A 20,194-nucleotide genomic window follows, 5' to 3' on the forward strand; every position below is an offset into this window, starting at 1 on the left:
TCTGGTAGTAACCCGCCAGACCCAAAAACTGCCTCATCTCTTTTTTTCGTCTAGGGTGTTGGGCAGGCCGCAATTGCCGCTGTTTTATCTACCTGCGGCCGCACCTGCCCTCCTCCCAAGTGGAACCCCAAATACTGTACTTCCCTCCGGCCAACTGCACACTTCGCCGGATTGGCGGTGAGCCCTGCCTGCCTCAGGGACTCGAGCACTGCCCCCACCCGCCGCATGTGTTGTTCCCAGACGCTACTCTGGATGATGTCATCATCCAGGTAGGCGGCCGCGTATGCAGCGTGGGGTCGCAGCACCCGGTCCATGAGGCGCTGGATTGTGGCGGGCTCACCGAACAAGCCAAACGGAAGTGTTACATTTTGGTATAAACCTTCTGGAGTGGAAAAGCCCGTTTTTTCCTTGGACTCCGGTGACAAGGGAATCTGCCAGTAGCCCTCGGTTAAATCCAGTGTCGTGAAAAAACGAGCAGTGCCCAGCCGATCTAGGAGCTCGTCGACCCGAGGCATGGGGTACGCGTCAAAACGTGATACTTCATTCACCTTGCGGTAATCCACACAGAACCGAACATACCAGTTGAAGTATTAAGAGGTGGCAGCATTTAACGAGAGAAAGTGTGTGTGTGTGTGTGTGTGTGTGTGTGTGTGTGTGTGTGTGTGTGTATATGTATATATATATATATATATATATATATATATATATATATATATATATATACATATACACACACACACACTTTTTATATCAATTTGGCCTGGGGTTAAAATAATTGCTTAGGTTAGAGCTATCGTTCTTAGATATTCAAAATTGGCCCTAGTGTGTGAATGTGAGTTTGAATGTTGTCTGGAGTTTTTCCCTTCACACTGACTCAACCATCATCCCCGCCCGGGCGGCCATGATTGTAGTTTCAGAGAGAACCTCCCCGCAAGCAAGGTAGTGAAAATTATCTTATTCTGAGGTGGCGACTTGTCCAGGGTGTACCCCGTCTATCGCTCGAAAGCAGCTGATATAGGCTCCATCACCCCCCGCGACCCCAAAAGGGACAAACTGGAGAAAGTGGATGGATTTTAAATCGGATTTATTGGTATGACATCATATTGGCCTGATAAATATCCGTCTGATATTTATTCTGCACCTCAGTAATATGTATTAAACAGCTATGTTGAGCGACTAGCCACAAAAAAAGCAAAATACACTCGCTTTGAGGCTAAACAGGTGAAAAACTTGCTCTTGCCGTACGAACTGGTTTGTCCAAAAATGATCGCTTCAATGTTGCTTTTTAGATATTTATTTGCTTGGAAACAATAATGACATATCTTTCCAAACAAAATGCGATATAAATGGGTTCAATCAATGCCTTCTATCAAACTAAATGTGTTATATCAATGCGATCGAAATGCGGTCAGCAAAGTAGGACATCCCCTGTCCACCTTTCACTTGCTCAATGAGAACACCAGGTTAACAGCTGTTATTACTACTGCTGACATACCACACTCCACGTGACTCACGTCCCCATCATTCAGTAAATGACAAACTAATCAATTGTAAAAAGAACATGCACCACAAATAAAACAAATAACATTAGCTGGCACCTACATCCCAGCCCCAAAATAATTACAGTTGCCCCAGTAACAATTATAAGCACATAACCCACATAAAAAAATTTACATATTATACAATTTCTTTGGCTCTTTGTTTTTTTTTGTTTTTAATCTTTCATGAGGTGTCCATAGTCCATCTTAAGTATAAAGTTCATGGTAGATCTTGATCCAATCTTCTTCAACATGTCAAGTCAAGTCTAGGACAGAGGTTACCAGCCCATGTCCTAAGTGAGTCAACACTCACGTCAAGTCTAAATCCAACAAGTCAAAGCTGCCTTCAAGACTCTGCCGACTCCTTGGTCACACGTCTGCTGAGGGTGCTGGTGTGGGTTCTAATTTTGACGTTCCGCACTAGTCCCCTTCTGTCTGGAAGTGCCTCAGTGACCCTTACATGGATCCAGGACTACGGATGGGCAGAATCATCCAATATCAGCACAGGGTCCCAGGAATGAAGTTCCTCTTGACTTTTGTCCACTTCTGGCGTTCCTGTAGTTGTGGTAAATACTCCATAGTATATATTTTCCAAAATAAATCAGCAATACGTTGGACCTGTTTCCATCTGCGTTGTGGATAACTCTACGGCTTGTGAAACAGACCAAGTGGTAAACAGGGCTGGGTTTTGAGAAGCAGAAGACGGTTTGGTGTACACTCTTCTGGCATAGCTGCCTTACCAAGCCAACCTCCGACTCTCAAAATGCCATCTTCTATTATCAGATTGAACTTGGAGATGTGACTGTTTCCTTTCCACTCTCTCCTCTCTGGAGGCAAGAAAAACTCTTCTGAGTACATTTGTCTCTGACAGAACTTGATTAATTCCATTTCACTGTCTTTGATTTATTTTAATGAGAGGTGACGTTGACATATCCCACCATCCTTGTACTGTTTTCCATTTGATGCAGACTGAGAAGCATGAGCATGAACTTCCTTCCGTTGCCGGATACTCAATAGCAAAGCTTTAAGGTTTAGTAATCAGGCCATCACTCTTACGAGACGTGTCCAGGATAAGCTGCGGTTTATTAAACATGTCACAGCATCGTCTTGAAACAATAGCAGAAACCTTGACTTCTGGGTCACTAGACAGCAACTCTCCCAAGTCATCTGGATCCACAGACCAAGCTTCTTCCCCTTGGTTGCAGGAGAAATGGGGGACCACATATCCACATTTCATTCTTCAAGTAAAGTCAACTTTAATTTATATAGCACATAAAAACAATTTGTGTTGACTGAAGTGATACACAGGGCACATAAGACAGTAAAACCAATAAAAAGAATACAAATAATAAAACAGTGAATAATAGAATAAACAGTAATAAAAGAACAGCAAAAAAGAAACGGTTGGGCTAAAACCAAGGTGTTATCTGCGAAATGCTTGAGAAAATAAATGCGTTTTTAGGATGGTTTTAAAATGCTCTGTTTGAGCATCCCTGATGTGCAGAGGTAGATTGTTCCATGAGTTAGGGGCAGCTACAGCAAAGCTTAGCGTGGGACAGACAGCAGCAGTTTGTTTACAGACCTTAATGCTCTGCTTTGGCAGTGAGGCTGCAGGAGCTCAGACTAGTAAGATGGGGCAAGTCTATGCAAGCATTTAAAAACGAAGAGCAGCTTTTTAGCATAATTCCTTTAAAGTACTGGAAGCCAATGGAGAGCCGAGAGCATAGAGGTTATGTTCTCCCAGCGTTTGGTCCCTGTTAGCCAGCGGGCTGCTGCGTTCTGTACCTTTGGAGGCAGCGGAGAGAGGACTAATCAAGGCCAATATAACGTCAGAACGGATTCGACACGCACACTTCTGGAGGCAAAATCTGCTGGATTGTGTATGGTAGGCTCATATTTCCATAGAGATGAATTGGATATCTTGAGGATCTCTGTGTCTCTGTTGGCTATGAAGACACAAATTCTTGACATTTAATTTTTGATATATTCCTGAACAGAGGTACTGTCTGACCAAAAAACTTGTCTTGCAGCTACTTCCTCAGCTCCCTTCTCCACAGCTAATCTATACAAACTGCCACCACAGCTGCTGTCAGTTCCGTACGTGGAATTGTCACAGGCGTTAAAGGTGTGAACCTGTACTCTCTAATTAAGAAATCACTGTGTGCCAGACCATTATGATTGTGCAACAGCAGGTAGGTGACAGTGCCAAAAGCCTACAACAAATATTCAAACAAGAACATCAAAGAACACAAAAGGCATTAAAAAAAAAGCACAGATGAGGCAACCAGCTGCCACTTCAGCGGCGACATTTCTACATACAGCCCTTCTCACTCGCATCCGCAAAAGGATGTAACTGAGCTACAGTTTTTCCTGCAAAGCTGGGAGGTTTCAAAAATCTGCTGGTGCTGTAGCCGTCCAATATTTGTAGCTGCTTTACCCAACCTGTCCACTCTTGGGCAGCAGATCTGTGTTTGGAACGCTCTCTGCAAATCCACTTGCTATGAGGTCGATCATGAATGCAACGTAGTCCTTGTTAAGAATACGTTGCTCAACAACATTGCGATTGTTGGGTATGCTGAAATTTCTGTCCTAAAGAGACACACCGATGCTGTAATGGCCATCAATCAGTTTCACAGATCTGTCAGCCATTTCAAGGAACCTGCAATCCTCCGTTGATATCCCCAGTAATTGGTCTTGGTTGTTCTCAATGAAACTTGTCTTATACTGCTTATTCCTAACCTCGTCAAGTGTGATGACTGATATTTTATTGACGATAACTGGTGACTGACACTGAGGACTATTACTGCATCCACCAAGTGGCCCATTTACCCTCCAACCTAACCTTGTCTTGACAACATATGGCTCTTCATTCATATTTCTGATTGGCTCCAAAGCACTGGGGACATTTGTGACTATCAGAATCTTCCCATCTGCATCTATTTCTGGTGGGCAGACATTGTTTCAAGTGAGGTAAATTTCTCAAGTTTTGCTATTGTGTGATATTGCATCCATCGACAGGCATCTTATGTTGGACAAAGATCTTCTGTATTTAACAATACGCATCACTCTCCAATCCAGCGATTTCCAAATGAGATGAAATACCACTCTCCACCACTTTCTTTTGGCCCATTGTGCAAAACAAAATCCTTGTTTTCCAAGTCTTTCAAACACCTTGTGTGCAGATAGATGCAGTATTTCATGGGTCTAAAAAGCCAAACTGACCTTAGCCCCTTAGTTGATTTGACCTCGGACTGTCATGATGGCAAGTTTACATTCTAGGTCACCTCCCCAGTGAAACTACTAGTTCCTATACCAATGGATGGATGTGCAGCAAGCTGGGGTGTCGTGAGCCACATATTTTATATATCAATACGCGTCTTACATTCTCTGTTAATGTGCCTCATACCCAAGCAGCCAAAGCAAACTCCATTAGTTTTCACAATCTTTTAAATGTGGGCTTTCCTCTCCAGCATGTGTCCACAATTTTTATGATATAGGCAAGCAATCTCCGATCCATCCCCTTTGTTATCTGTTGGGGCCTTTTTTTGATTGCTGTAACAGTTGTGGCAAAACTGCTCCCTTTGACCTTTTAACGAGGCATGGATTTTGTTCTGCGGCCTTGCTTGACTGACACCAGTGTTGGGGCATCCTGTTTGTCTCCAAATACAGGGTCCATAACAATTTCTACTTGACACACAATAAAGCTTACAATATCAGGGTACATGACTCACTCTGCCGACCCCTTTTCTGTACTGTATGTCGCAAACTGTTGTGCGCCACTAGTTCCTTAGCTTATATGGTAGCTTCTTGATCACAGTGAGCATTTTCGCTAATGTATTCAAACCACACAGACTATATACGGTACATCTTTCATGACATTACAACATCCACGTAAAAACGGACTATACTTGCATAACCTTTGCTTCTTCTGATTTAAATGATGACAATGAAAATATTTTATTTATGTAAGTAGAGGATATTTACATGATCATTTCCAAAATGCTCATGAATCAAAGCCTTTGCTGTAGCAAATCCATTTCCATCATTCAGGCACCTGGGTTACTGCATGTGCCTCACAATACGAAGGTCCTGAGTAGTCATGAGTTCAATCCCGGGCTCGGGATCTTTCTGTGCATATTCTCAAAGCATTCTTCCTTATGTTTATTGGAATCATTCATCACTGGGAATTAACTGCATCTGGGACTCATGTAAAGCAAAGGCATCATCAGACAGTTGCAGTAAAACATCTAGCTGAGATCTGACCAATGAAATATTTTTGTCACCCTTTATGAACTCTGTTATAGAAAAAAATCTGGCATTTCATTTCATTCACTTTCCTTTTCTGTGCCGTGTGAACTGATTAAATTTTATTCATCATGGCCTTTTCCGTGAGTTATACTCTTTCTGCCATTTTACCAACAGTTGAATGATCACGAAAACACAATAAAAGCTAGCGGCATCAAAAGTCACAAGAGCTGTGTGATAACTTTAAAAAAAATCCAGCTCTGCGTTCCCAACCCCACACTAGCCTGACGCAGCGATCCAAACACTTGGCTCCTCTCACCAGCAACAACCGACAAACTGAGACAACAAGCCAATTTCCACTCGGCAGCAACCAGTTCAAACTGTTTCCATCAAGCCAACATAACGGAAAAACTTGAAAGGGTTACATACCGTCAATCACCATACGATGTTGGTCGGCCGCAGGCATGCTGTGAGGCGTCCGTGTGTCCCTGTCAACCATTCCATTTCAATTCATTAGCTTTGTGTCCAAAACGTGTGGCTTGTTGAGTACCTCGTGTATACAATTCAACTTAGTTTGTCTCGTTTTTCTGACAATGTATCTTAGTTGTCTTGTTGGCTGACAACAGCTATGTGCACATGGACACAATTAATTGGATTAAAAGCCTAACAAGAATAAAAATGCTTTATGTAAACACGACATTCGGAATATTCTGACCCGATCACATATTTTGGGATAAAAATTTCATTCCGATCAAGATGGGTGGTTGATGCCGGTCTATACATTTACTTTACTTTTGTAGTACAAAGAGTATTCTGGAACATTTAGGAGTAATATGAGATATCTTCTTTGTCTGTTATATCCACTGCAGATGCATGCTAAATATCCAACCGACCAACGTAAGAAAAGTAAAAAGCTTTGTTATCCATTTGACCAGCTGGTTTCTTACCAGTAACAGTTAGTTATTAGCATGTATCCTTTGCTTTGTCACACACTTCAACCAGTTTAAATGGGCAAAATTGAAACAATTATATTATCATTATATTTATTGGATCTGATATTGAGCAGCACGGTGAAGAGGGGTTAGTGCGTCTGCCTCACAATACGAAGGTCCTGGGTTCAATCCTGCGCTCGAGATCTTTCTGTGTGGAGTTTGCATGTCCTCCCTGTGACTGCGTGGGTTCCCTCCGGGTACTCTGGCTTCCTCCCACTTCCAAAGACATGCACCTGGGGATAGGTTGTTTGGCAACACTAAATTGGCCCTAGTGTGTGAATGTGAGTGTGAATGTTGTCTGTCTATCTGTGTTGGCCCTGCGATGAGGTGGCGACTTGTCCAGGGTGTACCCCACCTTCCGCTAAATTGTAGCTGAGATAGGCTCCAGCGCCCCCGCAACCCCAAAAGGAATAAGCGGTAGAAAACGGATGGATGGATCTGATATTGATATCAGTCCAATATCAGCAAGAAAAAAAAAATCAATTATTGGATTATATCACCTTGCATCTAAAATGTGCGGTCTGAGCTCCAATACAAGCAGTCCTATGGCGCATTTACTTGTGCAAAGCTGGACAGCCAGTTAAGATCTGAATACTTGGTGGTATCAGGTATCAATATTCTCAATATTTTCGATACCAAAGTGGGAATTGGCATCAAGTTGATACTCACGTGATGTGATCGATACTGTTGATGCCGTTCTTGCCTATACGTCCAGCAAATGACTTGCTTTCACGAGACTGCAGTGAAACTCCCAGTCTGTCAGCGCAAACTGCGCACCTCTTGCTCATTCCACTGCTCACTTTGCTTCCTGCTTCACTGACTACTGACTTTATTTTTCACGAACATCTGGCTGCAATGGAAGTTATTTATGGTTCTTTTTTAATATATTCACATTTTTGTTAAATTTTTGCATTTTGTTGTTATCAAGCACTGGTACATTTTTTCCTAATAAGAGAGGTATTTTAATAATTTGATAAACATTTCATACAAATTGTATGGTTGCATTTAGTTATATAGCCATTTTTTTGTGAATAAAATATTGTCCTGTGTTATTGTAGTCATAATCAACGAACTAGAGGCACATTCACAAAATGATTCAATAATTTGACATTTCAAGTCAAACTATCTGTATTAGTATTGGCGATACTAGCTAGCCTTGTATTTACTTGGTATCGGATCAATATCGAAATTAAAAACTATCGCTCTCCCCGAATAAATTTCAGTAAAGTCATTCATAAAAGATTATCATTGTGGGTAAACATGGTATTAGGAGCTAGCAGCTACGCAACAGCTTAGCTCACATTAGCACTCAAGCTAGACATATGTACTGTAATAAATGTCATTAATTGAACAATATTACAGTCTAAAACAGCACATTTTGCAATCTAAACAAAGTATTAAATAATTATAGTTGCATATTACTTACACATACAAATTTTTCAAGGCAGAGGAGTATTTGACAGTATCCAGTAACAGACGTGTCCGCAATATTCAACGTATTTAGAAGTCTGTTAAATGTTGGTTCTTGTTTCGTTCACTAGGAACGAGGGAAACAGCGTTCGTGTATGCCTTGTCTGCTGCTACCATCAGCCACACCATCGCCAGGGCCTGCACATCAGGAGATTTGCGACTGTGCTCGTGCGGTCCCATTCCGGCTGAGATTCCCGAGCCCGGCTATCGCTGGGGGGGCTGCGCTGACAACCTACATTATGGTTTAATAATGGGCTCCAAGTTTGCGGACGCTCCCATGAAGATGAAACGTGCAGGCTCTCATGCCAACAAACTGATGCACCTTCACAATAGTGAAGTGGGGAGACAGGTAAGCAAGCTACAGCAATGTTTAGAAGTGCCTTGCTAGTAAACATGCAATAGAAAAACCGAACAGTGATCCCAATCTAAGCTTTGAATTCTTTGTTGATAGGCACTGAGGGAGGCGCTGGTGATGAAGTGTAAATGCCATGGCGTATCCGGTTCCTGCTCCATCAGGACCTGCTGGAGAGGCCTTCAGGACCTGAGAGAGATCGCCATGGACCTGAAGACTAAGTACCTGTCAGCGACAAAGGTGGTGCACCGACCCATGGGGACACGCAAGCAGTTGGTGCCCAAAGACATTGACATCAGGCCTGTGAGAGAGAACGAGCTCGTCTACCTGCAGAGCTCCCCAGACTTCTGCAGCAAGAGTGAAAAACAGGGTTCTGTTGGCACGCAGGACAGGTGAGACTTTTGATTTCTACTGCAGAAGCAGTGTAGATTTTGTAGTACCACAATGGTAGACCCATACCATATGGTTATTCTGTAGGGGTGTAAAGGTACACAAAAATTTTGGTTCGGTACAAATCTCGGTTTAGAGGTCACGGTTCGGTTCATTTTCGGTACAGTAAGAAAACAACAAAATATAATTTTTTGGGTTATTTATTTACTAAATTTGCAAGATCTTCCACCAAAAATATTTTTGTTAGTGGAATATTTGATGTGAAGTAATCGGAACCTTGGATAGATCAATAATTCATAATAACATTGATTTTGATTCAATATTATGTTTTGAGCAATGACAGTTTGAAAGAAAAAAAAAACAGCTTAGTTTTATTAGTCAACATTGCAACTTTTTTTAAATCACATTTAACCTTCAAGCTTTTTTATTTCACTTTGTCATGTTTTTGTTTATTTTCATAGTAGTTTTAGAATGTGCCGTGGGCCTTCAAAACATTAGCTGTGGGCCGCAAATGGCCTCCCGGGCGCACTTTTGACACCCCTGCTATAGATAATAAAAAATTAAATCTGATAAATCAATGGATAAAAAGCAGAGCCTGGAGACGCATGCGCGTTTATCATAACTCTCTCGCTCTCTGCCCCTCCCTCACGAATGCTGCTGATGCGCGCACAATTTGTTTTGTTTTTAACCCCTTCTTAACCCTGAACGTACATTGTTAATACACACAACCATAACTCAAAATGCCGGACATTTGAGGCATTTAAGAAACTTCGCCCGGACAGCCCCGTAAAAGAAGACATATAAGACATGAAAAGAGGACGTATGGTCAGTCCATCCTAGCCCGATCGCTGCTAACACCGGACATGTCCTCTTTTGCTAGCATGCCTCAAATGTCCGGCATTTTGATTATTGTTTACGCTACTTAATATGTCCGTGTGGAAACTTGTTCGGTACACCTCCGCACCGAACCGAAACCCCTGTCCCGAAACAGTTCAATACAAATAGACGTACCGTTACGCCCCTAGTATTTTCTAATCGTGGCAAAACCTCAGTTTCTCACAAAGTAGCATTTGGTTCAGTTTGTTAAAGTACCAATTGTCAAAGGTTCCATATGTGTGTGACCTATACTCTCGCAAATTCCAGCATTGTTCAATTGGTGCACCAACAACTGTGAATGATCACTTTGTAGCAGTTGCCAAAGTGGTGGTTTGTGGAAACACACATTGAGGTTTCTAAATACGTCTTGATTTTATGACTGCAAACATAAAACTGATGCACAACAAACCGTGCCCCCACCTGCATGCCGACCTGAGAGGACAGATCTTAATGTCCCCGACCACTTTAATGTTATGAAAGAATGGAAGAACACAAAAGGCTAAAATCAAAGTATTGCAGATTAAAGATAGTATGTATTGGATATGCTTTGGTGTAAACTTTGCATACATTTTGCTCCACAGCCAATTTTATAACTTTATTTCTGGAGGAATTCCCAGATTGCAAATAAAACCATGCCCCACCTTCTCCAAAAGTATCATAACTTATCTTTTAAAAATGTACAGTTAAAATACAGTGTATGTCTTAAAACAACTATGCTTTTTTAGATGTGGTCGAAACAAAAAAAAAACATTATATTGATTCACCCGGTCACGACATTCGGTACACCTACACACTTTCTGATCGATTCCGACTCCAGAGCTGCATAAAAAAGTTATTTTTTACCTTCATTACGCTGGTGTTAGTGTGCGCATGCCAAGATGATATGTAAACAATACTTTATCATACTCTCTCTCAAACCTCAAGTAGTAATTATGCTGTCATTTGACATCAAAGTTGAGTCACTAATCCGATTTTGTACTAGTCCATCTTAACAAAACAGTGCAATGTGGCAAGGACAAACACAGAAGTATTTGTTTCATAAACATCAGAGCGAGTAAGACATTAGACAATAAGGTATACCACACAAGCAATAGGCAGCAGCCGTTATACTCTCACAGTCTATGGCAGTGCTTCTCAGATATTTTCTGTTATGCCCCCCCCCCTTGGATGAAGAAAATATTTCGCGGCCAACCCCCCACTCTCCATTTTGGCTATAAATAGTATAATTTGTCTGTAAAATTGTTATATCTATACCATTTCGTAACATTGTAAACTTAATAGCATTAAAGGACACAACACACCGTTTTTTCCTCGTCTCCCACCATGGTTACATTGAAGCCAAATGCTACACACGCTTCATCATATTGTGGTATGGCAAAAAAAAAGCATCTTCCCTGAGGTCACACGTGCCCCACTAGTTGAGGAAGGACTGGTGTATGGTGCAGAGTGAAAGGAGCACTACAGGCTGCATATTAGAAATGCCCACATAAGTAGATCTGCCCCAAAAATTTTTAAACAGAACTAATACCTTCTTAAGCCAGACTACGGTTTATTATTCTGTGATGCACTGTGAGCTGAATTGCGTCACTCGGTAAACACGCGGCTAATCACGGCTGCTGAACAATGGCAGGCCCACACGGCAACAAATAGGAAATGACTGATCCTTTGACCGATTGTTGGTTCGTCCACAGTGTTGACTTTAGGAAAGTGACGTCCTGCCTGGTGGCACAGTTTAGTTAGCGGGCTGGCTGATAACAACCAGAATACCCTGCTTGTCTGAGCACGTGTCACCAAAGAAGGCTACTGTGACCGAGGTCCTTGTCCCTTTATCTGCAACAATGACTAATGTACTTATTCTTGGGCACGACACAACTGCAGCTGATATCGTCTCAAGGGGCTCACACGGATTTGGAAGCATTTAAAGGTTTCCCATTGATAAAGTTTTGCTTACACTATTCGCTCCCTGTAGTGTGTAAGTGTGGTGAGAACCAAGAAAGCTGCAAAGAGTCATTTTGTCTGAGGGTTTTACCCGGCTAAGCAGTATCAGGGAAAAAATATGCTGTTATCTTGCAGACTTATTGAATTTTCCAATTTTCTTTCAATGCACGGCTGAGAAGGAAATGCCTTATCTTCAGACTCGATTCATTTGTTATGGATTGCAGGACACCGGAGGCATATTTTGACAATAACAATTGCAGTCACAGGAGTTTTTTTAGTAACATATAAAGCTTATTATGTTTCATCTTGTTTTATTGCAAATTGTGTGCAATTGCTGAGAGATGCTAGGAAGAAATAAAAACATTATGCACTGTAAGGGGTTCAGATTGTTTCCAGAGGGGGGACAAATACATTCAGACCTCTCGTTAGTGATAAATTCCAAAAGGTCACAGACAAAAAACATGAAGTAAATTAATCTGTTCAAGACAACCAACAATTTGATTTGTGTCGAATTATTGGGAGTCTTTTTTAAAACACATACAATTATGCAAGCAAGTAATAACCTGTGATTAATCTGATTAAAAGAATCAATCATTTGAAAGCGCTACTACCAACACATTCAGAGATTTATGCTGCCAATTCTGATACTGATCATCCATGAGTGAGATTGGCCGATACTGATACCGATTACATATAAACTGTATATTTTGTTATTTATGTATGATGAGTGCTATTGATTAACAACATGTAGTAATGTGGCTAGATATGGTACTACAATCATGGTATGTAGTCCCCTCCTACTCTCCATGACTGAGGATGCCAGATACACAAACTTCAAATGGAAATCGACGAGTCCTACGCTGTAGTTTTCTCTTGTTTATGCTTTTTGCAAGATGCTTTACTAAGTAATTATGGCAAATTTTACTGATGTCGATTAGCCAAATGTGTTTGCAAAGTTACGCAGCAATATTTTTGTCGGGAGTCAGAACAGATTGTTGACATTATCCTGTTAAATTGTCTCGTTTGAGCGCACGGACAACCATAGAAATAATATGATAATATTCAATATCGATCGCATAGACCTACTTTGATGGCAAGCCAAGGCCAACAGTAAAATTACCCCAACATTTCGTTCAGCATAACTCCCATGTTGCATCCAATCTGACGCATTGCATTATCTTCCTTGTACGGACTAGAGATGCGCGGGTAGGCAATTATATCATCCGCAGCCGCATTACAATAGTCGTCATCCACCCGTCATCCACCCGTCATTCACCCGAACCAACATTTTATCAAAGCCACAACCGCCCGCCACCCGTTCGTTGTTATATATCTAATATAGACGATGCAAGGCATTAGTGAGGTTAGAAAGTGTAACTCCCTCCAAATAGCACAGACACAATGGCTTTCTTGAACTGATTTATTTGAAGGCTTCCTTTCCTTTCAAATTCACCGTGAAAACTGTAATAAATAAAGCACGTTACAAATGTAAAAATAATAACATGCACAGCATGTGGATTAAACATTTTACCAAGTAAAATACCAACAAATGACAAACAAATACCTTGTTGGCCTGCATGTTTCTTTTAGGAGGAAATTGTGATCTTCTGGTTCTTATAGCCCAAATGCTTAAAGTCCTTGTGACACTTTTTAGTCTTTGTTACAATCAGTCGCTTTCTTTCTCCCTTCTCATGCATCAAAACAATGTGTACTCATACCCAGAAGTAGCTTTCTTACATCCATCCACAGACCAAACGAGACACAAAATTATGCCCACATACTGTTTCAAAGAGTGCTGCTCGTTTTTCGTATGTGGGTAACAACATTAAACTATTTATTAATGGTTGATTGATATAGGCTAGTAAGGTAAAGTGTTGTACCTGACAAGTTTGGGCTACCTTGCTTCTGCAGCCTTCATCAGAGGTGTCACGTGATGTTAGCGTGACGTCGTCTGTGACGTGTTATATGGTTTGTTTTGATTGATACTTTTATTAGTAGATTGCAAAGTTCAGTACATATTCCGTACAATTGACCACTAAATGGTATCACCCGAATAAGTTTTTCAACTTAAGTCGGGGTCCACGTTAATCAATTCATGGTAAAAAAAGTGATTTCCCTGACCGGGAATCGAACCCGGGCCGCGGCAGTGAGCGCATTGAATCCTAACCACTAGACTGTACATCAAGTACTGTCAGGAACAACGCTTTACCTTACTAGCCTATATAAATCAACCTTTTATAAATACACGTCAGTAGGCTAAATGAACCTCTTCAACATAACATTTAACTATGTATATATATTTCTGAATTGGTTCAACCGCCACCCGCCCGAATCTATCCATCCATCCATCCATTTTCTACCGCTTATTCCCGCCCGAATCTATTTAAAATTAATTTTTTCGTCATGTCACCCGCCCGACCCGCGGTTTATCCGCGGACTCCGCTGTTGTGACCGCAAACCGCGCATCTCTAGTACGCACATTACCATCTTTTAGTGCAGAGTGCCATTCTATGAGCCAACTCACATTACGCAAAAACCAAGTTACGCATAAATCATTTAGCCTACTACCATGTCAATACACAAAGTAGAAAATCATTACATGTAAAGCATTATATTGTGCCAAGCAAATACCACCCCATACATGTTTGATGCACATACAGTACCAGAAACTGCAATTAGCCGTGCTAATGTTGGAACCCATTTCATCAGCATATTTAGAACGAAATAGGCACTAACACTACCCATATCCACATAGGTTTTATTTGTCGGAAATATATTTTTCCCTGTCAGTTGGATGACACATCGGCATACAGGCTAACGGGCATATATTTCGCCCGTTATTTTATATGTCGATGTGTCATGAACCGGGCTAGCATGCTAAGCATTCGTTGCACGAACATACTACCTTTGTTAGACAAGGTCATAGACTATATTGGACATTATAGTTTACATAAAAAATGTCCATTTCCATTTATTACAAGTAATAAGAAAACGTAAATGCCTGACTTACCCATCAAGGAGGAATATAGCAAGTTTGGCGTCAGATGAAAACATTTTCTCCATCTTCAATCGTCTCCATCTTTCAAAGACAAATCTTCGTTTTGTTCCTGGCTTTGTCATGAATAAGTTGAGAATCGTAACAACGCCTTTTAGATTTACTAAAGTCAGTTTAGTTTAGTAACTTTACCAGTGGTAATATCTCGACCAACATGGCGGTGCGTAAATGGCAACCTGGATGTGACACACTCACAGACATTCTAATTGGTCAAATGGTCGGAGGCGGGGCATCGAAATAAAAACATTAACAATATTTCGAGGCTGTAAATCTAATTTTGAAATGACCATATCTCGGCTGAACTATCGTTATCAGTTATAAAGGTATATGAAAGAACATGATTTATTAATACCTTTTGACATATCAGGGCCATTTAATGATGACTTGACATGAAATTATTACATATGACACCTTTAAACTAGTTCCATATTCTCTTTCATTACATACAATTTTTTGATCAAAACAAAGTCTAGACTAAATCAAAAACTGCTCTTTTCTAGTCATTTAAACCCTTTTGACCTCAAAGTCTTCCTGTTCAGGCACTCATTCTTTGACTTTGTAAGCGTTACCAAGAAGGAAGAAAGTGCTTGTAAAAGACAGTGCTTAGAAGAATAAATTAATGATATTTATTAAATTTAAGGAACAAAAGCATCAAACACATGACAGAGCCTGTGGCTAGCGCATTTTGTAAAGCAGTTGAGTGTAGCACTGCTAGTATGCACGCTACTGAAGCAGAGTTAGTTGTTATAGCCAGCTAAGGCCGTTAGAATAACAACTAAACGGCAGACATTTATCCATGAAAATATGGAGATGTTGCAGATAGTGTGTTTGATGGAGAATTAGCTGAAATGATATACAATTGTATTGATTTTCATACAATAGTATCTAAAGGTTATTTTTTTCTTTTTGAAAGGCATGTTACATGTTAAAATTGTTTGGGGGCAAGCACATAAATTGATTTCAATTCATTTCAATGGGCGATGCCGTTTTGCTGTTTTTGCAAGGAACAAACTTACCACAGAACCATATCCTTAGGTACCACTCCATAACACACACTTTTTAGCAATAGTTTACATACAGCAGTGTTTCTTAACCATAGGGCCCCAAACGGGCCACCAAAAAATATATGCTTCTCAGCTGTGGTACGCATGGGCCCCAGCTGTACTTTTCCACCACTTGTTGCAGTAATGACAATATCAAAGTTTGGAGCTAAAGTCAAAGAGAAGTTTATCATGCGCAACAATAAATGACTAAAATGGTGAAATTAAATTTTCATTTGCACTTTAATTTCATTAACAATTTAGTTAAAAACATATGTTATCATTTTAGTGTATTTATTTTAGCACAACATAATTGTATGTAAATCTATTTTTCGTCACTAATTAAAGAGTCCCGTCTTATGCAGTATTTTTGGTTAGTACTTATTTTTCTAATCAGCCTGACCTAAACCTAAGGTTTATGTGTTAAATATATAATAACTTTGGTGATTAAAACGAGGTTTCATATCATTTGACAAGGTTGTAAACTGTAAGTCGGTTAGATATAATCAATCACTGAATGAGATTAAAATCAAGAGTATAAATACTAATTCAGTGTTAATATTTGAGTGGGCCCCAGGTCCCTCTGTAGTGGAAAAGTTGGCCCCAGAGGTCAAAAAGGTTTAAAATAGAGTAAAGTAAGTTACATTAGTGTACCACTACTGAAGTGGTGGCAGAGACCCTGGAAGCAGGCTCAGAAGGGGCAAGGAAACGTGGGAGGCAACTTTACCACATGACCTTTTTGAACTATTATAAATGTCATACATCACATGAATGTCATATTCAGGCACTTTACAGATAAACTATAGACATGTTTCATGTCAAGGACACTCACCAGCTTCAATTTCCGATATCTTAGCAGCCATCCGAATATGTAAAATTTTTGCCAAATCTCAATGGGCCTTGAGAGGACAAATATTGCGTCAATAATCCTCATGTGCTCGCCTAGCTCATCAAACTTTGAAAAAGTCCCCCAAAACTTTGTCTTTAGCTTAGCCTTGTGCAGTATCACCACTAAGTTGTCACTCACTTGTCGCCACTTGAAGACAGGCTTTATCTGTCTTTACACTTGAACTGACCTCCTGTCTCCATAGTTAGGCCTGACAGTCACAAGACCTCAATGTTATGGATGCTCCTTTTATGGTCAATGCTTTATGTGGAGGATGTAAGAGCAAATTAAGTGTGGGGATTAGAAAGTGAAGACTAAAGCTTGGACTGGCACTTGGCTAATTGTACCGTGATTTGCTCCGCTTCACACCCAGCATAATTCATCTGTGATGTTCCTATTAGGGATGTAATGCTATTTTTCTATGTATTTATGGGGAGTGCTATTGACAGCGTAACAATATCAACACAATACTTAAACTACTCCCCTTGTCTCTTTTATTACATACAATTATTTGATCAAAACAAAGTCAATAGTACACAATGACTAAACAAAAGCAAAAACAACTATCAACTACAGCTGTATCTTGTAATGTATTCTTTGGTATACAAATAAGGGTTTTACAATCGGGGTTTTTTGCTGCCGATTCCGATCATCCATGAATAATACCGGCTGATACAAATACCGAACCAATCACATGTACTAATTGTACATTTTTCAATCTATTTATGGTGAGTGCTAGTGATATGTATTTTCTTCTTCAGTGATAAGATAAGAAATACTGTTTTGTCAAAATGAAGGTGATTATTATTAACTCAGAGGATCGGCTCTACACTGTGTATAGTGATACATAATTAGATGCTAGCTGCGAGTCAGTCGGGGATACTAAAATTTAATACGGCGTCATCCAGATAGGATCGGCAGTTGTGATCAGCAATAAAAGGCGTTAATTGGCAATGGCGATCATATACTTTTTTAAGAAAGTACCGATCAGTGGCGGATCGATTGGTACAGCCCTTATAAAAATGATAAGAAAATCTTTTGAAAACATGTTACAGGTTACAAACGCTCCTCTTGGCTGCTGACATATAACACAGCGAGAAGCAAGCTTAGCGGTTAGCTTAGCCATTGACATGCCTGCTCTGATAAAATGTTTAGCCTTGTCCTCCTGTGATAATACTACTTGACAATGATACTTACGATAAGCAATCAATCAATCAATCAATCAATCAATCAATCCATCATTCAATGTTTATTCATATAGCCCTAAATGACAAGTGTCTCAAAGGACTGCACAAGCCACAACGACATCCTCTGTTCAGATCCCACATCAGGGCAAGGAAAAACTCAACACAGTGGGATGACTATGAGAAATCTTGGAGAGGACCGCAGATACTAAGGAACGCAATTTATTTTCCGTAATGGAGGTGATTATTAAGGTGATTATTATTAACTTAGGGGAATGGCCCCACACTATGTATGAAGACACATAGATAGCTGCTAGCCACCTGCCAGCCAGGGAATTAAAAATATATAATGTCTGCCAGAGGGGATCTGGGTATATGATGGGCATTAAAATGGCAATCACAAACTTTTTCACAAAAAGCGTCCCATACTGATCAGTAGCCGATGTGTGTGCTTGAGTGTTTGGGGGCGCCGGGTTAGGTCCCTCTTTGGAGGTCATGGTGCATTTTGAGGTCTCCCAAGGGGCTTGTGTCTCTAGTCTTTTTCTTAGAGCAGTGCAGTTTAAGCACAGGAGGTGAACAAACCTTGGAGTAATCAGTGATGGGTAGTACTGCGCTACAAGTAGCGACACTTTGTAGCTTGACTACTTGTCCCAGTACGTGGCAGTAGCATCGCTCCTTTTTCAACCATTAGTGATTCCTGTAGTTTAGCTACACTATATCGCCAAAAGTCCACCCATTCAAATGATCAGAACCCGGTGTCCTAATCCAGGTGTATAAAATCAACCACTTGCGCATGGAGACTGTTTCTACAAACAGCTGTGAAAGAGTGGGCCGTGCTCAGAAGCTCAGTGATTTCCACAGTGGAACTTTCATAGGAAGCCACCTGTGCAACAAATTCAGTCGTGAAATTTCCTTGCTCCTAAATATTCTAAAGTCAGCTATTGGCTTTATTATAAGAAAATGGAAGAAGTTGGGAACAACAGCAACTCAGCCACAAAGTGGTAAGCCACATAAACTGACAGAAAGGTGTCAGCAGATGCTGAAGAGCTCCAAACTTCATGTGACCTTCCAATTAGCCCAGCTGCTTCTAAGCCATACATCACAAAGTCCAATGCAAAGCGCCGGATGCAGTGGTGAAAAGCACGTCGCCACCGGACTCTAGAGCAGTGGAGACGCGGTTTCTGGAGTGATGAATCACGCTTTTCCATCTGGCACGTGTCTGGGTTTGGAGGTTGCCAGGAGAAAGCTACATTTCGGACTGCTTTGTGCCTAGTGTGAAATTTGGTGGAGGAGGAATAATGGTGTTGGGTGGTTTTTCAGGAGTTGAACTTGGCCCCTTAGTTCCATTGAAATTAACTTTGAATGCTCCAGGATACCAAAACATTTTGGACAATTCCATGCTCCCAACCTTGTGGGAACAGTTTGGAGCAGGCCCCTTTCTTTTTCCAACATGACTATGCACCAGTGCACAAAGCAAGGTCCATAAACCCATGGATGACAGAGTCTGGTGTGGATGAACTTGACTGGCCTGCACAGAGTCCTGACCTAAACCTGATAGAACAGCTTTGGGATTAATTAGAACGTAGAATGAGAGCTAGGCCTTGTCGACCAACATCTGTGTGGGACCTCGCCAATGTGCTTTTGGTACACAATCCGCAATCTTGTAGACAGCCTTCCCAGAAGAATTGAAGCTGTAATACGGCCCCAAACTACGGACCCCGGGCCAGATCCAGCCAGCCAGATCTGGCATGCGGGAAGTCCCAAGTTAAAAAAAAGAAATGTTTTAATTTTTCTATTTTTTCTTATAATCTGTCCTTTCTAACCCATTTTCTACCGCTTTTTGCTTGTTACTCTCAGAGTCTCCTAACTGCTCAGGCAAATCACATTGTCTAAAAATCCATTTCCCAAACGATGACATGATATCATATATATATATATATATATATATATATGTATATATATATATATATAAACAACCCGCCCCCCAACCAATTTATTTTAACCCAATGTGGCCCCCGGGTCAAAAAGTTTGGGGACCCCTGCTGTAATAGCTGCGAAAGGTGGACCGACATCATATTGAACCCTATGGGTTAGGAATTGGATGGCTCTTCAAGTTCATATGTGAGTCAAGGCAGGTGGCCAATCCATGTAGCAACGTAGCGTCTATCAAACACTACAAAGAGAGAAAGTCTGGAGGGGGAAAAACAAAAAATATGATCCATGATTAT

The 20,194-nt window shown here is 40.8% G+C and overlaps 1 protein-coding gene across 4 annotated transcripts in view; it reads left to right on the forward strand.

Annotated features, from left to right (window-relative positions):
- The window catches only part of wnt11 (wingless-type MMTV integration site family, member 11), a 52,122-nt gene that overhangs the window by 22,416 nt on the left and 9,512 nt on the right, over nucleotides 1-20,194 (forward strand). For all 4 annotated transcript variants that reach the window (XM_061898138.1, XM_061898137.1, XM_061898139.1 and 1 more), the window contains exons 4-5: nucleotides 8,317-8,594; nucleotides 8,697-8,989. In XM_061898138.1, coding sequence (XP_061754122.1) covers nucleotides 8,317-8,594; nucleotides 8,697-8,989 — 571 coding nt within the window. The remainder of the gene's footprint in view (nucleotides 1-8,316; nucleotides 8,595-8,696; nucleotides 8,990-20,194) is intronic.

Source organism: Nerophis ophidion, linkage group LG04 (assembly GCF_033978795.1).
Source record: "Nerophis ophidion isolate RoL-2023_Sa linkage group LG04, RoL_Noph_v1.0, whole genome shotgun sequence".
NCBI classification, from domain to species: Eukaryota; Metazoa; Chordata; class Actinopteri; order Syngnathiformes; family Syngnathidae; genus Nerophis; species Nerophis ophidion.